This window comes from Acipenser ruthenus, chromosome 7, assembly GCF_902713425.1.
Source record: "Acipenser ruthenus chromosome 7, fAciRut3.2 maternal haplotype, whole genome shotgun sequence".
Lineage (NCBI taxonomy): Eukaryota > Metazoa > Chordata > Actinopteri > Acipenseriformes > Acipenseridae > Acipenser > Acipenser ruthenus.
In genome coordinates this window covers 31,400,474-31,425,183 of record NC_081195.1, presented here as the reverse complement: position 1 = coordinate 31,425,183, position 24,710 = coordinate 31,400,474, and the positions used below count along the sequence as shown (strand labels likewise).

General features: G+C 37.6%; 1 protein-coding gene across 1 annotated transcript in view; it reads left to right on the top strand.

Annotated features, from left to right (window-relative positions):
- Positions 1-10,172: 10,172 nt before the first annotated feature.
- Positions 10,173-24,710, top strand: part of LOC117416160 (myotrophin) — a 36,980-nt gene continuing 22,442 nt past the window's right edge. The window contains exon 1 of the mRNA XM_034027232.3: positions 10,173-10,468. Within this exon, the coding sequence (XP_033883123.1) occupies positions 10,397-10,468 (72 nt within the window). The 5' untranslated portion in view covers positions 10,173-10,396. The remainder of the gene's footprint in view (positions 10,469-24,710) is intronic.

The window sequence follows — 24,710 nt, the reverse complement described above, 5'->3', positions numbered from 1 at the left end:
TCACATTAGTTTACTGTAAAGCTACGTCTTAGTTGGTGCTTATCTTGGCGAGAGCCGAGTTCAAATCAGCATAAAGTTTTAACATCTACTCTCGTGTAATGGAAATCTTAACCGGTAGAGGGAAGGGAAGATGCAGTGCAAAATAGATAGGGTTGATGAAGTAGCTGCAGAAAATAATATTAATTTATAACTCTTTAAATTTAGTGCTATTTTAATCAGAAATCTGAAATCTCAGCCAATTTGCTAGCAACAAGCTTCTTTGTACACGTAACTCCCAAACTCACAATAACTCCAGTACAGTAACTATTCTCAAACCAAATCCGCTTTCTTGGTTTTGACTGTGACAGGAATGACACGAGGTGTCTTGTATATATAACACATTTCTTCTAATAATGTGACAGTGTGAACAGTATCTATTGTAAGAAGCTGAGTTGGTTACTGGTAACTAACAAATTTATGAAAAATATTCATTATCATTTATGAGTACAGGTGGGAAATTAGTTATCAGTGTGTGCGTACAACTGACAAACACTTACTGCAATTGTCTGGAAGCCGTGTGATAGATTAGGACATGAAACAAAAATGTGTTAAACACCCCTGTCTTCTTCGCACGCTGCTGGAAATCTAATTAAGTGGTACACTTGATGCTTGGTTTCTTTGAGGCCCGTTGGAACTGCCTTCGCTTACTTCGAATCTCCTTTTCCTCCCTCCCTTGCACATATATCTTTCAGATTTTATTCAGGCGGCATTGACGCTGTTAGCATTGGTGAAAATCTCATTACCTCCTTGTTATTCTCTCCCTAAATACAATTGAATGTGCTCGATAGCAATGCCTCTGCTGGATTCCTCTTCCACAGTGCTTATCTAGTTTATTGATAAACATGCCGCCTGTCTTTTCGTAATTCACAAAACGGCCTGGAAAGAAAACAAACTTGGTCCAAATATGAGCACAGAAACCTATTGTGGCTTAGACTTCTCACAAATATGCAGTTAGCTAAAAGGGAAGCTTACATGTTTGAGATGTGCATATGTAACCCTTATTTCCTACATCCCCCTCAATATATATCTGATCATAATGGTAGATATACAGCTCTAAAGATTGAAAAAACCCAGTATGTGTTGATTAAAAAGAGTAAGGTTTACTCTTATGATTAGTGATAATAGTAGTAATACTAATAATACTAATATTAATAATACAGCCAATATAAATATATATCAATTGTAGCTACGTTGTGTTTTATTATAATGTATAGACTCAGATGTTTAAGACATTTATATTGGTGAACCAGCTGGAATGTTGTAAGAGTTTTTAACACGCATTCCCTGGCAGAACAGCGACCTACAGGGCTGTATAGTGATGCTACCCATCTCTCTCTCTCGTCATACTCTGCCAGTGCCCATCAAATGTGCTCTTTATAGGACACTGGGTCTAACTGTAGAGAAGCCAGATAAGCAGCTGCTGTCTACAGCATTGCTGTCATATAACCTGACTACAGATATAGAAGAATACTGTAGATCAGTGGTTCTCAAACTTTTTTAGCTGGGGGGCCTCCCTTTGGAAATGTTTCAGGCTGTGTCGCCCCCACACCCCCACCTCATCCCCCACCCCGTGGTGCAATATCATATGAAATTACTGTACATCAGTGGTCCCCAACCTTTGCTGGCCCATGGGCAACAACACAGAACAAGTAACGCACCACGGACAACATCATACTTTGATCTACCTATCAGCCTGAAGAAACATGTATTTGTGGTAAGCACAATATAGGAGACAGAATTGCTCTTGCTCAGCCTAAGGACACAGTTATGTGTGTAAAATAAAATACAGGACCTACATCTCAGGCAGAATATAGCACACAGGGAGGCACCAAGGGGGTCTGTGGCAGAGATGGCTGCAGGGGGTGACGTCAGACCAGGAAATGAATGGAGACAACAGAGTGGGGTAATGAAAAGCGCTGCGACGCATTTAATTCAAAACAAAACCAAAACACTGACATGAAAGAAAAGGGCACATTGGCCAAAGTAAAATAACACACAAAATAATAACACTTATTATCAAAACGAGTACCTTGGTTCGCTTATTTGGTAGCATTCACTCTCGCTCGCACTCTTACTTCTCAAAACTCTCCTCTGCTCTGAGCCCAGAGTGGGTCTTTTGTATTGTGGCTGGAGCCTTAATTACCCATTAAACAATTACCTTATTAAGGCTCCAGCCACATTCCCACGAGCTTTATCGGGATGGGGATTTAACCCCAGCCACGCCCACTACATATTACAAGACCAGCTTTCCGTCGGTCTCAAAATAATAAATAATAATGTCGGACGACTTTCGTCCATCTGCACACAAATACAATATAATAACAATAATAATAATAATAATAATAATAATAATAATAATACAAATACACACAAAATACATACAAGGGGTGGGTACCCCGTCACAGGGTCCCAATTTAATTATGAAGGGGCACTTTATATTCTACAGTGTTTTCACATACAATAACATGCCCTACAAAAACAACTGTGTTGATTGAAAACAAGAAATTTGCAATGGCATAATCTGAAGCAAAACTCCATTAAATTAAGTGATAAAAAACCACACACGCACACAATTTAGCGAATTCTGAAGTGCCTTGTGTCAGATTTGCACGTACTTTTATTGCTCTGAGCACACTATTAAACTCAGGGGAGACGTTTAAGGAGGACAGAGATGTTGTAAGTGGATTGTTCGTGCACTAGACTTACAATATGTCCAGAAAACTTTTTAATAATCAAGAAAATCACACAGATTAATTTAATTTGATGTTTTAACGAATCAGAACAGGAATAGTGCTCCTTCAGTTTATTAAATGCTTAAAAGTGGATTGGGGGGTTGCAGGCCACAGCAAATCTCAAGTAATAGTCAGTCTGGGAATTTCCAGTGCCTTTACAGGTTTAACAGCATTAATACTTTGTGAGAGACAGCAAATTAATCTGAGTCAACAATCTCCCTCCCAACCTGTGAGGGCACTGTATAACAGGAACAGTGTGACCTGGACTGGATGGTTTGACAGTTCATTCCAGGGTCAGTTGGAAGTCGGCCATCCAGAAAGGGGGCAGAGCCACAATACTAGAAGTCATCGCCTTAACGGATGGATTCCAAATACTGTAAAATAACCGTGAGCGTTTTTGTGAGTGTTTTGTTTTGTATTAATAGTGTTTGCTTTATAATTAGTAGACAGCTAACAACCAGGAGCTGTCGGTGTCAAGCCAGCATCCAACCCGGATTACAAATACTGCACCAGTCACAATCACTGTATTATTTATTTCTATTATTTATTTCTTAGCAGACGCCCTTATCCAGGGCGACTTACAATTGTTACAAGATATCACATTATACATTATTTCACATTATACAGATATCACATTATTTTTACATACAATTACCCATTTATACAGTTGTGTTTTTACTGGAGCAATCTAGGTAAAGTACCTTGCTCACGGGTAAAGTACCTTGCTCATGTTTCATGTGCAGGGGGTCTCTTATATGTCCCCTCTCTTATATGTTTCAATCTTTGCTAACTCTAAGAGGTAGCCTGGCTCATGCCCCATGAAACATCTCAATAAACACCTTGGTTAAATGGCTCCCTCATTATTTGTAATGATAGGTTCAACTTTTTTATTTTTAAATGTGCTGCAACGTCCGTGGAACATTGAAAAGGGGTCTCCCACTGAAGTAGACATAAATAACAAAAAGAACGAAACTGGCAAAAATGAGTTGCCAATAAAATCACGGTGCTTAATGAGTGCTGGGATTACAATTATGTTTGACTCTTATGTCCAATGGTACTAAAGTTTATAATTTAATAGAGTTTCCAAATCACATTCTGAAATCCACTGACATAATTATGCCATGTCGTTTCCCTTCCGGGTTGATGATTTAGTGTATCGTAGCCCCGCCCCCTTTCTACCGACTCCCTTCTAACCCTGGGAATGAATTGTCTGGCCATCCAATCCCTTTACACAGCACCCTCACAGGTCAGGAGAGAGATTTATCACCAAGAATCATTCTGTTTCTGTCACAGTATACACTCACAGGGGTCATTGATCATCAATATGCCAACTGTAGACAGACGAGCCATACAATTACACAACAGCTTCTTGCTCAAAGGTTAATGTAGCATTGACCTGGCTAGCACTTATTTCATGTATTTTTACTAATATATGTCTACGTAAATTTGATAATGATAGTAGTAGTAATAATAATAATAATAATAATAATAATAATAATAATAATAATAATAATAATCGGAAAAAATCTTTTGACCCATCAGTGTCACTTTCAATTCTACGCACAGATGTTTTAATAAAGTTTGAACATTAAAGTACATGGGGCTAAATAATTCCAGTAAATCACACCTACTATACTGTATATTGCCATCATTTCAAACCAGTAATCATTTTACACATAAACATATCCATTATACACCATATAGAGCAGAAGAGCTGAAAACAAGTACAAAGGTCTAATTAAGCAAACAATCAGTTCAATTAATGGTATAGTTAAGAAATTGAGAGCTCAGTTGGAATGAAAACCAGCAGACACAGGGGGTCCCCAGGACTGAGTTTGAGAAGCCCTGATATAGAGAGTACCATTCTCTCAGCAATGTCATTCACATTACACTTTGCCATGGGGGATGCTTTGTTTTTTGTTCACATAAAACAGTAATGCACAGTGCTACAAAGATGTTTGTTATTTATTCACTTTTTATCTGAAAAAGACAAATCAACATAAGAAAGCAACACCTTAGGTCCTGGGATATTTAAAGCAGAAATAAAACAAAGTTAAAAAGTATTTGATTAGTTTTCATTTAGTTAAGGAAAAATTTTTCGTTATATTATTTACTTGTTGATTCAATGTGTATGCCAGTTTGGCAGCAGACTATTAATTAGGGCAGCAGTGTGGAGTAGTGGTTAGGGCTGTGGGCTCTTGACCGGAGGGTCGTGGGTTCAATCCCAGGTAGGGAACACTGCTGCTGTACCCTTGAGCAAGGTACTTTACCTAGATTGCTCCAGTAAAAACCCAACTGTATAAATGAGTAATTGTATGTAAAAATAATGTGATATCTTGTAACAATTGTAAGTCACCCTGGATAAGGGCGTCTGCTAAGAAATAAATAATAATAATAATAATAATAATGCTGTTCAGAGGTTTTTCGTGGAAAGACACTTTAGATGGGATTTAATTACATCTTAGCTCTACACCCAATGAATACTGTGAGTGTACTGTATATACAAAAAACAATCACTGTTGTAAAGGCAGAATAAATGTGTACAAAATAAATGTTCTTACCTACATGTCATTCATCTTATTTGGTTTCCAGTGCTTGTTCTGTTTCTGTTTTTCATTTCATCCTTGAAACTTATTTCTAAAAGCTTTGAGCTCAGCATGGTTCACTGGACTATGATTTATTTCTAAAGACCGTTCCTATGTAGGCCCACTTGTGCAGCTTTGCTAATTGTTAAAAAGGTGATTATTAACAACACTAGCACTAGCACATTAAATACAAATGACAAGAAAATGCTGACAGCCAAAACATTGAATAAAAACAGGTGATAGAAAATGTGACAGAAAGACCAAACTGCATAATAAAATGTAATTGAAGGGAAATATTTTATTAAGAAAACAAGTCTTTACACCATGGAAAGCTTTGATTTACCTCCGTAGTCCAGAATTCTTATCTGGAATACCAGCTACTTACACAGACGTGCTCAAATTTGTTGGTACCCCTCCACAAAAAACGAAGAATGCACAATTTTCTCTGAAATAACTTGAAACTGAAAAAAGTAATTGGCATCCACCATTGTTTATTCCATATTTAAAAGAAATCAGACTTTGCTTTTGATTTTTTATTCAACATAATATTGTAAATAATAAAACAAATGAAAATGGCATGGACAAAAATGATGGGACCGCTAACCTAATATTTTGTTGCACAACCTTTAGAGGCAATCACTGCAATCAAACGTTTTCTGTAGCTCTGTAACAGGGGAGATCTGTGCTGACTCTTCTGACGTGTTCATAGTGCTGCAGGGAGAGGGCAGCAGCTCGTCAATATCTGCCTGTCAGTCATGGCGGTGACACGGAGAGGGGAAAGAGTGGGTGTGCGGACTTTCCTTCTCTCTGAGTGGCTGGGAGGCGGGTCTTGGGGGAATTGCTGACCCTATAAGTTTCATTCTGCTGTTCCCTCAGGTCTGCCCACGGAGACGTAAAACGGCGTGCGGAAGCGCTGGAGGAAAATCAGCCGGGACGAAAAATCCCGGCGAGACAAATAAATAAGAAAACAAAGAAAGAAAGATTTAGCAGTAGCGGGGAAAAAGAAAACTCTTGGGCAGCCCCAATAAAGTGGATAGCAGGCTGAGGGAGCCGCTAGAGTAGGACGGAGACCCGGGCCGTACGAGTAGCGACGGTTGGGGAGAAGCTGCCGAGTGCAGCACTTTTTATTTTGTAGATTTGTTTACTGTGTTTTGTTTTCTCTGTTTCTTTTGCCTTTTGATTAGTATTTTTTTGTTCTAACCTCTGTACCCTGTACCGCTCCGGTATAGTTGTGGCTCTGTCGCTACCATAGCTGGTACGGCAGGCCACAGACAACAGCGCCCTCTGCGGGCTGAACCCAAAATAAGTTTCTAATAAAACTGGGCACCTGTGCAGTGTTTTCAGCCTCATTTCTGTCTCCTGTGTCAGTGAATTACCCACCACCCTTCCACAAGCTCTCAATGAAACTTCTGCACCTGTGGCCCACTCTTCCTGAGCAAACTGTTCCAGCTGTCTGAGGTTTGATGGGTGCCTTCTCCAGACTGCAAGTTTCAGCTCTTTCCATAGATGTTCGATAGGATTCAGATCAGGACTCATAGAAGGCCACTTCAGAATAGTCCAATGTTTTGTTCTTATCCATTCTTGGGTGCTTTTAGCTGTGTGTTTTGGGTCATTATCCTGTTGGAGGACCCATGACCTGCGACTGAGACAGAGCTTTCTGACACTGGGCAGGACGTTTCGCTCCAGAATGCCTTGATAGTCTTGAGATTCCATTGTGCCCTGCACAGATTCAAGACACCCTGTGCCAGGCGCAGCAAAGCAGCCCCAAAACATAACCGAGCCTCCTCCATGTTTCACTGTAGGTATGGTGTTCTTTTCTTTGAAAGCTTCATTTTTTCGTCTGCGAACATAGAGCTGATGTGGCTTGCCAAAAGCTCCAGTTTTGACTCATCTGTCCAAAGGACATTCTCCCAGAAGGATTGTGGCTTGTCAATATGCATTTTAGCAAATTCCAGTCTGGCTTTTCTATGATTTTCTATCAAAAGTGGTGTCCTCCTGGGTCTTCTTCCATGGAGCCCACTTTCGCTCAAAAAGCGACGGATGGTGCGATCAGAAACTGACGTACCTTCACCTTGGAGTTCAGCTTATATCTCTTTGGCAGTTATCCTTGGTTCTTTTTCTACCATTCGCACTATCCTTCTGTTCAATCTGGGGTCGATTTTCCTCTTGCGGCCGTGCCCAGGGAGGTTGGCTACAGTTCATGGACCTTAAACTTCTTAATAATATTTGCAACTGTTGTCACAGGAACATCAAGCTGCTTGGAAATGGTCTTGTAGCCTTTACCTTTACCATGCTTGTCTATTATTTTCTTTCTGATCTCCTCAGACAACTCTCTCCTTTGCTTTCTCTGGTCCATGTTCAGTGTGGTGCACACAATGATACCAAACAGCACAGTGACTACTTTTCTCCATTTAAATAGGCTGAATGACTGATTTCAAGATTGGAGACATGTGTGATACTAATTAAAGAAACTAATTAGTTTGAAATATCACTATAATCCAATTATTTATTATCTTTTCTAAGGGGTACCAACAAATGTGTCCAGGCCATTTTAGAATATCTTTGTAGAATAAGCAATAATTCATCTCTTTTCACAGCTTCTTTGCTTTATTCTATGACATACCAAAGGCATGCAAGTATACATGATAAAATAGCTTTTAATTTAATCACTTTTCAGGAGGAATGAAGCATTATTTCAATGAGCTATAAGGGTACCAACAAATTTGAGCACGTCTGTATAAGTGGCAATTTATTTCCTTGTCCATAAACCATTATACAAATTTCAAACAGGGTACTGAATACAAGCAAGGCGAGAGCAGCTATTTATGTGATTGTGGTGCAGCCAGCTTGCATTATACACTACGTTATCCTATATTTTCTGTATCCCTAGTCACAAAGTTTTATCAACTGTTATTTAAGACTGCTGTTTTCACAGTCTGATAAATAAGTTTTGAGGAATTGCATAAAAGTTTGATGCACCTGAAACTTTTCTAGATTGTTGTTAAAAAAGCAAACAGCAGTGTACATTAGCATTCTAGGATGGCTTCATATCAGACATCACTGATATACATTTTATATCATTAAAACATACTTCTAAAACAATAACTGCACTGTGAATAGGGCTTAAGGAAATGCACATTGATCATTAATAATTATTTTATCTATTAGCGATAATTAAAAACATGGATGATTATGTTGGTGCAAATTACATGGTCTTGTTAAAAATACTCACATACATACTTGCCGACATTCGGAAACTGTTCAGCAGGGCGCTCATCTCTAGGGGTGGGGGTGTCAATAGCATCATACACATGGGAAGAGTCATACGCAGAAAACACTCATTATCATAATAAACATATCCCCCCCCAACTCAACACAACATGACCATCATGACAGTAAAAGTAGACATAATGAAGCGTTCTTACCTTTGTATAAGTAAGTGACGTGTTAGCGGAATGAAGAGCACAGCGTGTGGTTTTCACTAACTCTACTGTGGAGAATCTTTTTTTTTTCTATGGGTAAATATCAGGACTTTCTTCCTATGAATCGGGACGCAGGACATTTGCTCGGAAATCGGGACTGTCCCGACCATATAGGGACTGTTGACATGTATGCACATATTGTGTTGTTGTTTTTTCAGAAGTCTGTGTTATGTGCTTTGACTATGAGTTGAGAAGCTGTGCTTAGTTCTTGTTCACTGCCACAGAGAAATATAATGTTGTCTAGATCAGCCTAAGTGTCTATATTAGTAAGCATTAGCACCCTCTATTGCACAGCAGTGTACTGCCAGCAATACAAAAGAAGACTACATTTTGGAAGACAGATAAGATTTATGGAATTATTGTTTTCTTCAACCAATTTGAGTTCCATCACAACTGATTAGTGGTTCACTGGATATATGTAACAATGTCACAGAAGTAATAAGGGTGACTCTAAACAATGACATACTATTGCAAACCACTGCAGAGCAGTGCCGATCTTGAATTGGTCTGTAATGCTGTCTCTAGTGGGTTATCTGTGTTCATTTATGTCCCAAATCATGTTTAATTTTACACACAAAAGTTTGGACTGCTTTTTTAGAAACCAGATATTGTTGGTCTACCAGTTTGTTTACATTTTAGCTCATTTTAGTTTTCAGGTGTCCTTCCTTGAAGCCTTCCCCTTACACAATGTACTGCACTTAGTATGATTTACCATATTTTTAAAAACAACAATAAAACACTACAGAAAAATAATCATCTAGATTAAGTTTATTTTTGTGTTACAGGTTTGAAAATGATTTTTTTTATGTGTCATTTTTCTTAAGAAGTTCTAATTGTGGACCGTATAGTGTCTAATGGAGCTGAACAGGTGGGCCCCTGGCTACAGTACCTATGCTTAAACATGCTTCCTCTATGCTTTATTACACTTTGCTATGATTTTACTATTGGAAAATGTTGTAAAGGTCCTGCCACTCTTGCTCTCTGAACTAAACAGCTAGACTCCTTGTGGCAGTATACTTTTTATATTTTTTATTTTACAGTTTGACAAATTATTATAGGTGTATTAACCAATATAACATGCTAAATAATTTATTTTGAATACACATTAACATCTTTTCTGTTATCATAACTGCAGAATAAGAGGTATTTATCAATGTAAAAGAAATTAACAACAGCAATAATAATAATAATAATAATAATAATAATAATAATAATAATAATAATAAAATGAGTCGCCATTTTGGTAAAGGAACCGCGCATTCCTGTAAGCTTCACGGTAAATCAATGACGTTTGAACGCAAGAGTATTACTTCCGGAGCTGCGGGGGCGGAAGTGTTTTTTTTTATTATGGAAAAAGGCGGATCATAAATAGCTTAATGTGTGAAAGTTTATTTTACACATATAAAACATTTACATAGTTTTATTTGCAGCAGGTGACGGGGTGGTTGGAAAAAAAAAAAAAAAAAAACTCGCATCAGAGTCGAGACGCAGACAGGATCATCTAATTTGAAAACGCAGCCGCAGTACCACGAAGCAAGCAGCTGCACAAGCAGGAAAGATGGGGGACAAGGAGCTGATGTGGTCCTTAAAAAATGGAGATCTTGATGTGGTGAAAGATTTTATAGCCAAGGTAAATGGGAAAAGAGAAGATGGGTGGTACTAACTTTAGTATAACGGGGTTCCGGTTAATAAGATGTAAAATAAATCAACTGTAAACAAAAAAAACGAGGCCTGTCGTAACACAGAGTCGGGTTTAATGTCGTTGCTGCATGTAGGGGAACTCAAATATGTATGCACAACGCTAGTGCCACTGTCAGTGAAAGTACAAAAGTTATAACATCGAGACCGTTTTGAGAAGTGGTGCCTGTCAGCCATCGATTTCAAAATGTCAAGTTCAATCCAAGTGCAGTGTGTCTTTTTTTTTTTTTGAGAGCAGAGTAGGTAGGTTGGGAAGGCGGCAATATTTTCTTTAAAAAAATACAATTTAAATATATTACGCAGACAATGCTGATGGTTTTACAATAATATTATGGCAAATGTTTGCACCAGTTGCCCCGGAGATAGTGGCTGACTGTTGATAGAGCGGTAGGTAGCTATGAAAAGGCCCAGCTGTCAACCTGAATAATATTTTTAAAAAAAAACCGCTGACGCATGTTTTGTCTTTTGAAGTTTGACAGAAACGCATTATATTAATACAATGAATTATATTGCGTATTGTTATGGACAGATAATTCCAGAATATAATGAGCCTGCTCTTTTCATTTCCGTAGTGTGTTTACTGATAGCCTGCTGTGTGTGTGCACAGGCATAAATCTGGGGCGGTACCCTGACTAGGGATGAAACGATAGTTAATTTCCACGATACGAGTAGTTGTGAGCCCACTCTTTCACTATACACCGATTATCACTTACTTTAACTGAAGAAAAATAAAAAAAAATACCAGGTTATATGTTTTTTTTCTGTGGGATATGGTCTGCAACACAAGGAAGCTACAGACTTTTAAAAAAAAAGAGTAGGGTTCTGGCAAGAATGAAAAAAAATACTAGCACACAGGTGGAAGAAAAATAATCTTAATGGAATTGCCCTTGTATTACCTTTATTAATAGTTACAAAAAATAAAAAAAAGTATGTTCTTAAAGTGACCTTGCTTGTTGACTGCTGACGTCTTTTAACTCCACCGGCTGGTACTTAAGGGCAAGTTGTTCCTGCTTTCATTGTTGTGCGTTTGCCACATTCTGTACATTGGATGTACATCCTATGGTATTTCCCCGCTATATATATATTTTGTAGGCAAAGTACACACTGATGAGTTTACCCTTATTTAGAGAGAAAAGCATCTGTTCTATTTCAAGCCATGTTGAGTGAGTATGTGACTATCGTTTTCTACGATTATCGAATAATTTTAGGATAGGTTAGGGTTAGCATATGATCACGAATATTTGTAATCACGATATATCGTACTACTGAAAAATTGTTTCATCCCTAAACCTGACCACTTTTTTTCCTGAAAATAAATGTAAACTGAACAACTTTTCACATTATCACAACACATCTTTATTAATTGGAACAGTCAAATTAATGCTACACTGCGGTGTGACATGGGGTGTTCCAGTTCTTGTAAAGATGCTATTACCTTTTTTTTCTGTTTTCTTAGACATTTTTAAGTTTGGAATTTACTTTCTTAATTAACTACATTTTCTAAGTACAGTTGTAGTAGTACTGCTTCCATATCTGGTATGCCATATAGGCCACATATTGTGTTAACAGTGAGATGATCCTCTGGTTATAATTGTACCATTGTGCCCACCGTAATACAAGCATGATGAGTCAGGTTAGAAGGAGACAACTCATTTATGCGCAAAAGCCACCCACAACCCACAATAGTGGTTTGATACATCAGGAGCGAGAAGTATTATGTTAAATACATTGTTTTCCCAGCTCTGTGAAGTTGGCCCCCCTACAAACAGCACAAACGTTGAGTCATGTCATTCGTTTGTGCCATTGAAACAAACGTTTTTGCTATTATGGTTTGAGATATTAACAATAATTTTTCAGGGGAGTGACGTCACTCAGCCCCCCTCCAATAACCAAATTGAACCAAACTTGTCTCATTCGTTTGTGCTGGTCTCTGCTGCAAAATGAATGTTAGTTCTGTTTTCTTTCAAGATTTATTCACGATTCTTTTAGGGTGTGACGTCACAGTCCCCCTATAACAACAGGTTTAAACCAAATATGGGTCATTCGTTTGTGCTGCATTAGTGCTGCAAAATTAACGCTAATGCTGCTTTCCTTCAATATGTATTGACACTTCTTTGATAAGAATATGTCACTTGGTAAGTGACACTGCTTACACAAGTGAATACTAACAAAATAAATATGAATAGCAATGGAAGAAAGTTCAGTCTTTCTTTCATCACTGGCATAGCTTTAGTCCGGTTTTAGAAAAAGTGTGTCCTTGTATTCACTTACTGTTTCATAGTGTAGTGAATCTGAAACAAGTGTACATTGAGGATGTATAGAAATGGCAATGTTGCGATTTTTTTTTTTTGCATCTCAAATTTTTCAAGTTCTACTTAATATTATTCAGTCCTCTTGCCTTAAGTGTATGTACATTATGAACACTGATATTCTGTGAAAAACCCCAATATATACAATTATTTCCCTATTGCAATTTATACCCCCCCCCCCCTTCCTAACATACACAGTCTTAAAGGGATGCTCTGGTAACACAGCACTAACCAGCTGACCTAGCACTAACGAATGGTATGATGATGATGATGATGATGATGATGATGATGATGATGATGATTATTATTATTGCCACCAGTATATACAAAACAGTAAGACACCTTATATGTGTGTGGTCCAGTGGTTAAAGAAAGGGGCTTGTAACCAGGAGGTCCCCGGTTCAAATCCCACCTCAGCCACTGACTTATTGTGTGACCCTGAGCAAGTCACTTAACCTCCTTGTGCTCCGTCTTTCGAGTGAGACGTAGTTGTAAGTGACTCTGCAGGTGATGCATAGTTCACACACCCTAGTCTCTGTAAGTAGCCTTGGATAAAGGCGTCTGCTAAATAAACAAATAATAATAATTCTCTCTACCTTTATAAAAATGTCCACTGGGATTGTGACACAAGTGTAAACCGCGGCACCAAAGGAACAGTAATATGATCGAATGTATGGTCTTTTGTACAATGACAGTATAACTGTACTGTGGTTCATGTGTGTACCACGCGGGGCACCGCTGTACAGCATTAACAGTCTGGGGTATACTAATTGTACATATTATAATTAGGGCTTCTGTTTTTCGGGTTTTATTAATTGTATTTTTCTGTGCTTATTTTTTCCTATTTTTGAGTTTTATGTAATCGTTTATTGTTTTACGGGGTGGGGGGTGGGGGGTGGGTGGGGGGGGGGGGGGTAAGGAGACTCAGAGTCAGGATGTGCAGGGAAAATAAAAAACTTTTATTATTATTATTATTATTTATTTCTTAGCAGATGCCCTTATCCAGGGCGACTTACAATTGTTACAAGATATCACATTATACATTATTTCACATTATACAGATATCACATTATTTTACATTCAATTACCCATTTATACAGTTGGGTTTTTACTGGAGCAATCTAGGTAAAGTACCTTGCTCAAGGGTACAACAGCAGTATCCCCCACTGGGGATTGAACCCACGACCCTCTGGTCAAGAGTCCAGAGCCCTAACCACTACTCCACACTGCTTTTAATTAAACAAAATACACAAAACAAAAGGCACAATTGCCAACCAAAAAGACAAACACAAAAACAGGCTCTAAACAAACTATACCAAAAATAACCACTCACTCTCTCATACGGGTCTTCTCACTCTCACAATCACTCACCAACTAACATACCCAACCACTCCCTTTTATACAAGTGCCTGGGCAGTTTGGGCAATTCACACCTCATTAGCCCAGGCACATTCCTCACACAAACAATACAAAAAACACAAAACCACCACAAAATAGGCTGCATCCCATCACACACCCCTACAAAATAATTGTTACTATCTTAAACCATAGCTGCACAAACGTTTGTTTCAACGGCAAAAACCAGCACAAATGAACTAGACAAGTTTGGTTCAGTTCCTTTATTGTAGGGGGGCTGAGTGACGTCACTCCCCCAAAAAATATTGTTAATATCTCAGAAACCATAACAGTGAAAACATTCATTTCAACGGCACAGACGAATGATATATGACTCAGCGTTTGTGCTGTTTGGAGGGGGGCCAACTTCACGGATAGTGCAAGTTTCAAGCGCTGTCTTTATTAAGTCTATGCTTTTATCATGTACAGTAATTCTAAATAAAACAAGAACAGAATAGAACTCTGACCCAAGTACAGTATATTTCTACATATGCTGCTTATCATTCATTGTAAAGTAACACTCTTAAGTGCCAAAACACATTTGTCACTGTAAGGTTTTTTTAGTACAATATGTGTTTCTTGTATGTTTGTTTTTGTCGAGCCCCTATATGGATGTTTATAAAATGTGACGCATTTCGATTCTTTTACTTCTATTTAGCTGTGTCGACTCAAGCGATGAGGCTGCAAACAGTATTGGTAGCATTAACAGCCCTGCGATTGAGAACCTCTGCTGGGGGGATATAGTGGAGGAGGGAGTACTGTAGCCACGTTACTGTCACTCTTAGTTTTGCAGCAATCTGAAGAACCACTTGTCACTCAGATGAAACCAGGAAAGGGCTTTCTTTAGCTAAAGTTACTGAATGTATCAGCTGTAGGCTCTGTTTTTCTGTCTTTGCCATTTTGTTCTGTATACTTAGTGTTCTGCATTTTCAGTTTTTATATTAAAAAAAAATCTGGGAATTTTTCGGAGTTTATTTTATTTTTTATGTTAATAAATAGTTTTTAACTGAAACATCTGTAAAAATCGGGGGGGGGGGGGGGGAATCTGTCTACACACTTTTACATGTGTAATATGATGCATAGAGATTGTAGCTGGTACTTTGCGAACGTTTGGGCAATCGCTTTGCTGATGGAAATACAGAAGGTATGAACATGACATCCGTACAAAACAGAAAATTGACAGAACTGGGCGGTGAAAGCCATCGGGGAAATGTGTCAAAAATCACACTGGACATTTCCATCAATGCGTTACACAAGTTTACCAAAGCATCACCATTTTCTGTCAAATATTTAGGATTAAGATTGGCAGTGTTAAGCAGTGTTTTAGCTGATGGACAGTACCGTCACACAAAGTCACCAATACGTACCTCCCTGCAGTCTGCAATAAACAGTGGCTGTCCAGCAAAGCACAGCGCTCTGACAAACTCATTAACATATTCTGCGCTCTCTTTATTAAAGCACGTGTAAAAACTTCAGTTCACTTTATTGTTTTAATTTAATGTCGCTTATTTCTTTTATCGTCAGCGGGGACGTCTATCTCGGTGCAGCAGTATTTGTAGTGCTGTGCTGCTTCTGCCTCATCTGACCCACTTTTGTTATTTTTGCTTTTTGTATACTTCAAAACATTTTTTTCTTTCAAATATTCATAAACTGATTTACGTTTTCTCCCCATTCCTCATCCACTAAAAATATTATATTTTTGTGTATTTCAGTTGAGTTTTTGATCAAGCTAGTAGTTACCACTCCCAGCAATTGCCAAAATAATCAGACTTTGATTGGCCAACATAATCAGGTGATAATGTGTTTGTGAAGTGACAGAGAACCACGTTTGAATGTTATTTCATCCTCTGTCTAAATGTCTGCTGTATCCTAGGATACAATGTAGGGCTGCTTATTACAATGTCAGAGTCAAAATAAAACATAATTTTAATCAAAATATTGTGTATTTCCTAGAAAATATTGAATAATAGACAAAAATCAGGTATAAATCAGTAAAAACCGACGTCCTGTTAAAAAAATAAATAAATAAATCAATCCTGTAATTTTTCAGTAAAATTCGGAATAAACTGGAAACATGGAACACTATGTATACTATATATATCCAGAGAATTCAGTTGTGATGAAACTAGCTAACAACTTTTTTTAGTCTTTCTGAAGTTTGTCTGAATGTCACACTTTTTCATTAATCTAGACATCTTGTCAAATTCTAATGAAACTTCCAAAGGGCATTCTTTAATGAAGAGAATCAGAATCTGGGGGTATATGGAGGCACTCTGTGCGCCTATCCGTCTGTATGTCACATACAGGCTACTTCATATTTTTAGAATTGTTTAGTAAAGTGTGGTGAAACTTGATCTAAACATACAATAGAGCAGGCTATTGATGTGATGTAAAGGTATTTGTATCTGTCTTCCATATAAAAATCATTACTATCATTTTGCTGATTACTGTAGCCACTTCTGCTATCTTGGCCATCTACAAGATCTGTCCGTCATTTTTAGATAAAGGTTATATGAAGAGATGTGCTTATTTAATCAAAATTAAAGTCTGTATAGAATAGAAAATCATTTTTTTTGGCTTTGGGGTCATACTTGGTTTACTTTCACAATGAGCAAGAAATTAAATCTCTGTGATCAATGTTTTGGCACCGAGAGACGTAAAACTATCAGTAATTCCGGAAAATACCGGCAACGCACCGATGACGTTACTAGGGGAACACACCAGGAGCAGAGGAGAGATATACATGGCTTCAGACTGAAAGTGATCGTTATGAATTTCTCCAAAGTTTTGTGTAGTTTGTATTACAATAAGGCGGGAGTGTGGTGTGTAATGAAAGAAATTGTGGAGATGAATAATAAGTGGTTTGAGGCCTGATTCTGAATGTTGTTCTTGTATACAGTTAACCCCGACTAGCAGTTCATTTATGGCAATAAAACAAAAATTGTTTTTCTATATTTGGTTTGTTGTATCATTTATATCTTGCAAATAGTGTTTACCGATTCCCATCCACTTCAGTTATAAAGCATTGAATATTACAAGGCCGAGATGACATGCATGGTCACATATAGCTCTTCAACTTCATTCATGAAATAAACATTTAGTGAAATTAAATAGACCTAACCTCCTTGTGAATTGCAAGTAATTATTATTATTATTTCTTGGCAGATGCCCTTACCCAGTAATGTGCTTTTGAACATTACCTGAAAGATAACATTGAAAATCGAAATCTTACCTAAAAAAGCTAAATGAGTGGATTCATTCTTTTGATTTCTGCTTCAGGAATCTTGAGCACGCAGTGTGTTTGTACTGGTTTATAGTGCTCTGACGTTACTGTTTTTATTAAGTCAACAATATGAAAGCCCTGCTCATTTTTATTTTCTTTGGGTAGTTTTGGGCCACAGAGTTTTTTTGATAACCGTATATTGTATAATAATAATTATGATGATAATAATATCTGATGTCTGAAAAAACAAATGCAACACTTACAGAGAACTGATTATGCACAGTGAATAGCCTAGTAGTATTGAGCACTAGTGCACAGGGTAAGAAAAAAATCTATGGTAATCATTTTTGTATCTGTATGAAGTGTCTTTATAGATGCAGCTGTTTAAAAATGTAGTTTTGATATCAAAGTAAACGGTACGAAATTGTTTAAGGCTGGTAAAAAAAAAAAAAAAAAAAAAAGTGTTATCGTTTCTAAATGGTTCCACTATTGTCAGGGGAAAATGAATCAGTGGTAACTTACTTGATGGTTGTCTTCGTGAACAGCTGTCTTTTGTAAAGGTAAATTCATTGTGTATCTCAATGGGGGTTAAGGGACAAAGTAGTTTGCTCCAGTGAGGTACTTTTTGGTCTTGAGATCATGCTTGGGGGTTTTTTGATACTTTTATAGAGTCGTCTGCAACAATGTAGAGCGGTAAGATAAACATCAAGATGGGCTTGTCAATCTCGAGACACACACATCCTCTTACCCCTGATAGAAAGATCTTAACGGATTTTTTAGTTGGCTATCAGGAAATGTTATGCATTTTACAATATACAAGGAGTTGTATCAATAAGTAACATGTTAAAGTTGTTACAAATCGGGTTGAAATCATCTTTGGTTATTAAGAAAATGTCTATAAAACTTTGAATGTTTTTCTTTGAGCAGTCACTTGAATCTTTAGGCAATATCTCTGTAAAGATATATGTAAATCTGATACTCTGATTGAAATGTAATCTGGGGGACTGTCAACAACACTGCAACTGCGATCCAGCCTAGAACAAATCAGATTTAAATTAGTGGAGAATGTAATGTGTAACATACTTTACTGTGTGTCCAGTATTTTTCATTAGTTACTGTAATTTAAATAAAATGAACTGTTCACAAACATCAGTCAAATGGAAAGCAACAGAGAATTGCAAAAATTGCTGGGAAATCAATTAAGCTTTAGCAAGAAATAAAACTATTTCTTTGTAGTGTTTCAATTCACAGTCCACAGCTATGTTGTATGTGTGTTATCTAGAATGAATCATTAGGGCTGTCACTGTAGTATCTTTGTTTTTTAAGTGTCGACTAGACAACCAATTTGACTGTTACCTTAACTATTAGAAAATAATTCGTTTCTTTCCTTAATAAACCCACAGACAAGATTCATTTAAAAATAGCATGCAGTCAAATGTGATGCTTTTCTGCAGATTTAATAAAAATTAATCAGTTTACAAATGGTCTTCTTCCTTAAAGGATTTAAACAATTAAATTACTAACTTCCATATGTCTGGGGCTTTTGGGAGAGGGATAAGTTGATAATTTAGCAAAGCATGTGGGGTGGGTTTGGTTTAATCATCAGTCATGGTTCATGATAGGCAGGAAAGTAAGGTTGTGGGTAGAGTGAGTTCGAGATCTCTTTTAAAACTAAAAAGAATAAGCACAGCAGCAATGGAATGGACAGTCAGGATGATAAAAAAAAAAAAACACATCACTGCTGCAGCAAAATTCTACACTGCAAAATACTTGCTACCATTGCAATGTTAATTTAGAGCTCTGACCTTTTAAATATGTCGTCACCCCCCTCCCCCGCCCCCCCCCCCCAAAAAAGGAAATTGATGAGTCATTTGGCTGCTTGAATGTCTAGGGGGAGAAACACACATTAGCTGAAATACTTACTGTACAGCAGTGGAATGGCCAACATTTAGCCGACTTTTCTCTGACGAGCTGGAGAGGGCAGGAAGTGTAAGTTTAGTAACAAAGTGTTACAATGCTTCATGTGAACTACAGTACACTTCTCTTGTCATTTCTAAGTTGCCGTTACTTTTAATTAAAAAACACTGACCTGTATTGTATAGCAGGATTTATATTGTATTTAAAGGCCTACTGAGCGGAGGCTTGGTCTGAGTCTGCAACCACACACTCCCCAAGCAAGCATCTTAACCACGTCTCCACCTTCAGGGGTCAGTCTGCAACAGCTGTGCATCACGTGCCCACCTCCCCTCCGATGTGATCAAGTGTGAACCGAAAATCACCCGCGCCCAAGCTAGCATCTTGCCACTGTTGTTTATTTCATGATGCTTTTACCCTGGTTAGGGCTCTGGACTCTTGACTGGAGGGTCGTGGGTTCAATCCCAGGTGGGAGACACTGCTGCTGTACCCTTGAGCAAGGTACTTTACCTAGATTGCGCAGTAAAAAAAAAACAACTGTATAAATGGGTAATTGTATGTAAAAAAAATAATGTATGTAAAAATAATGTAATATCTTGTAACAATTGTAAGTCGCCCTGGATAAGGGCGTCTGCTAAGAAATAAATAATAATAATAATTTTATTTTCATTGATTTAGTTGCTACGTGTAGCGAGGTACCGTTTTATTTTTTATTGAGCTGTGGGGTAACAGCATTCCTAAATGTTATCATCCGCATTTTGTTTTAGTTCTGAAGGTATTTATGTAGTCATACATGCATATGACTTATTTGTGTAGGTTATGAAAATTGCTTTTGTGACCTCTTGGTGTACGGATAAACTTAACATGGCTATCGGTTACAAGACGTTATTACTCACTGTGAATTTAGGACCATGGTGACCTGTTTTTGTGCTACTGGCACCTGATTGACTGAGTTATTGAGGGATATTGCAATTGTCATTACATTCTATTCCACATATCACTGATGTGTTGATAGTTTTCTGTATGTTTGAAACACACTCAAAGGTTCTGCAATACCTAATTTACCTAATTTAGGGAGGCTCGATGCAATACCATGACAGTATCATGATATTCGATACTATCACGATACTTTGGATCTTATGTTCATTACATGTCAAATGGCTGCCAAATTCCTTTTTCTGCAAATGCAAAGTGCATAAGAGGCTAATACACAGTTAATAATGCTACAGCATGGAGGAATACTTGCTGTTTAAATATTTCCAGTTTCAGTGTATTCAATGGTCATTGCCAGCAACTATAAAATTAAAATAAAACTGGTAAAAAAGTGCAACCCTTAGTATAAAATACACCGTTTTTTTAATTTCTTGCATATAAAAAGAGAACTGGCATTTCGGATAGCTTCAAATACTCCAATTACAAGGAATCTCTAAATTCTTATATATAACAAAATAACACAGAAATACTTTACTTGAAGCTAAGGCTGAGGCGATACATCGATGCATCGTATCATTTGACAACTGTCGATAGTCATCCTGTACATTGTTTTTGTGTAAAGGAAAGCTTTTTTTTTTTTTTATTAAATTTGGAATTTGCAATTATTTTTTGCAGTAAGCACAGAGCTTCTCTGCTCCCCTCAGGTCTGACGCACTGAATCTGCATGCAATTGAGCTCACCTTCTCCTCCCTGCCCCGCCCCCTGTGAGTGTTTACTGATGGGATTGGATCTGTGCAGGAGTCTTCAAAGTAACAGAGCAAGTTAAGAGCGTTGTGCTAGAATTACAAATACTGTATCGACCGAGCTGCAATGCCTTTCGATGTTTGACAATTATTTTCTAAAGTAAGATGGCAAGAGAGAAAAGTAAAGAAAGTAATGTTTGGGCTACTCTGATAACACAACTAATTTGCGTGACCATTTAATGAGATGCAGAGGTCGCGCTAGCCTTTTAAAATGTGCATTTGTAAAAAGCATACCATCTCAAAATCTGCATTTTCAACCATAACATCTGCAGATATATTATTTTCCAGTGTAACTATTTCATATTAATGAAGTTAACATGCAAAACAGTACACAATATAAATAATGGCAGTAGAAATAAACAAAGACAAGCTTTGCATGAAACACCCAATTCATTACATAAAAATCAGTGTTGTGAAACATGTACCAATGTCTCTGCAGGTAGCTGTCAACATCAGAACTAATTATATACAGTTTTGCTGTTTTAAAAGTTATTTAATTTCTTTTAGCACCCACGTCAAAAAATGACTTGTGCTCTTTCCAAATTAAAGTCTTAAACACTCAGGAGCTTTAGATGTTTTAGATGATCCTCACGTAAACAAGAGCGTCTGCTGGTCTGCCCTCTGTTCTGACAGCTAAAACAACTTTTTATTTGTATTTTGCTTTGACCCACCAACTGATACAAATCAACACGAATAAGGTAAAAAAGAATAATTTAACCTATTTTATACGCATTGATTTAATCAATTTAATATGCATAATAGTTTTTAGAGCGTTACTTGCAACGTTACACAGTAATCCACAGCTCCACATGTATTACTGCGTTTTGTTTTTTTTACCCTTTCATGTCGATGAATCAGCTTTTTTTTTTTTTTTTCTTTTTTTTTTTTTTAAACATACGGGTATCTTAGAAGTGGTCCTGAAAATGTGAGCAAGGAATGTAAAAATGGAACACTTATGGAAACTGATTTACATGGTTACTTCAAGAAATGGCTTGATTAAGTTCTTGCTTGGATCAATAAACAACCAAATGAGCAAGATGGGCCAAATGGACGACCTCTTGTTTGTAACATTTCTTATGTTCTTAAAAGGTCACTGCAACATAACACCTCAATGAATCAATACTGTTGAAATATTGTAGAAAGTAAAACAAGTAAACAGTATAAATGCTAAACTAGACAAGCCTGATTGATTCATGTACTGTAAAACATTTTTTTTAAAACATTGTATACACTGTGCATTCCTTTAAATAGATTTCAATATTTTGGAAACCACCACTTCCAAATTTAATAAAATCAGTTCATCAGATTAAAAAAAAAGAAAAAAGAAACAAATGTATTTGTGGCAAATAACTGCTTCTGATAATATTAAAAACACTACAGTACGCAATTCAATAGTGAAAAATTTAAAGTTCTACATTATACCAATGTAGCCTTCCTCTTTTTTTTCTTTTTTTAAAATTTAGTAGTCACCAATTCGTTTTTTGTTATTTTCTCCCCAATTTAGTAGTGTCCAATTATTTTGTTTAGCTCAGCTCACCGATACCACCCCCACGCTGACTCGGGAGGAATGAAGACGAACACATGCTGTCCTCCGAAGCGTGTGCCGTCAGCCGCCTGCTTTTTTACACACTGCAGACTCACCATGCAGCCACCCAGAGCTACAGCATCTGAGGACAACGCATCCCTGGGCAGCTTACAGGCAAGCCCACAGGCGCCCGGCCAGACCACAGGGGTCGCTGGTGCGCGGTGAGCCGAGGACACCCTGGCCGACCTAATCCTCCCTCCCCCCGGGCGGCGCCCCCTGGGAGCTCCCGTCCTCAGTCTGCAAAAGAATAGCCTGGACTTGAACCGGCAACGTCCAGACTATAGGGCGGATGCCTTCCACTTACATGCTATTGGAATATAATTCTGTTTAATGTATTCAAGCCAAATGTCTCAGTCAAAACAATGTCCCAGTGTACCTTAAATAAGACATTTTACTAGCGAGAGGAGGCCATTTGGCCCATCATGATTGTTTGGTTGTTAAAAATCTTGCAAAGAAAATAAATTTGGCAAAAGACAACCATTCTGGCTACTGTAATAAACTTTAAGTGCTTTTCATTGCGTTCATGGTGAACCTGCAGCCCTCTGCACTGGCGGACTTTTGCAGTGTGACTTCTAAAGGTCCTGTGCTTTCCTCTGCAGGTGAAGCGTCACATTAATCCTATTGTCTGTAGAGAAACTGATATGCCAGCAATGAAGTCTGTATTCATCCTGGTCTTTCCAGCACTAATGCATTCAATTCACAGCTATCACATTACATACACAATACAGATTACCACAAAATCCAAACAATATAAAAACGTTGCTAACGTTTTTGTCATGCAGTAGAGTTTTAATGACATGTCAAAGTATATTTTTGCAGCTTACAGCAATTGCACTGTAATGACGAAATAAAGAAGCATCAATGAACTCCCTTTCGATCAGCTTCTAGCGCATTCCTGTGCCTTTATTTTATAAGTAATACGTACTGGGGATTCACTTAAACAGAAGAAGCTACAGTAAAAGAAAAAAGTAAAAACTTCGGCAAAGATCGGGGTGGCGATATGAAAGATGTTTTCACAAAATTGCTGTTTCCTCCCTTATTTTTCATGTCTTTAAAACACTTTTGATATTTTGGCTGTCTGCCTTCAACCAGATTGCTGTTGTCATCTGGCTGAAATCCAAAATAGTTCCACGCCAAGCTTCTTTCTCTGGCATTCACCATTACAGCTGCAGTAATTACATTTTCAGAGAAAGCGCAGCGTAGTAGTTGTTCACTCCTGCTAAGCGGAAATGAGTAATCTTAGTTCATATTGTTTTTAAACCCCACAATTACAGAGTTTGTTGTTTTAAAAGCTAAAAAAACAAAACAAAACGCAATACTTTGTATTTTTATTTTACCCTGATATTAGGTATCGTAGGATTTTGGTATCATCATATACCGTAGGTATTGATGTATACCGCAGACCACTACCTAAAACTAATATTTTCTAGAGAGAACTAACTAAAGGACGGTACAGCAGGGATGGAAATAAGACTCCCATTGCATAGCAGTTTGATCCATTCCAGGTTGTATTATGAGTTTATTAAGACACACCTGATGTTGTTACCTATACACTGGGGCTAATCAAGGACATATCAAAACCTGGAATAAGTGAAACTGCTATGCAATAGTAATCTTATTTCCATCCCTATACAGATAAGATCATACATGTAGGAAAGGGCAGGGACACATTTCAGAATATGAATTTTACAAATATAAGTACTTGCTTACGCTCTATTAACAGCAGGGATATTGGCAGTTGACATTACACTGTATGCTCTGTAGATGTTTTACCAGTTATGACTGTCTTGTTACTACTGTATTCGTTGTTTCTCAGGGAAGGGAACCAAACTCAGTCTTGGTACTCTTTTATGAGATAAAGCTTCCCCATCTGTGGTGTATTGGTTCTAGATCAGTTTGTGGCCTGCAATTCGAAACGTAACCAAAACAGCTACTATCCTCAACACTCTTAAACAGGAGGTTTTTGATATTTTGCATCCTCTATGAAAGAACTAACTGCCAGACAGGATGTC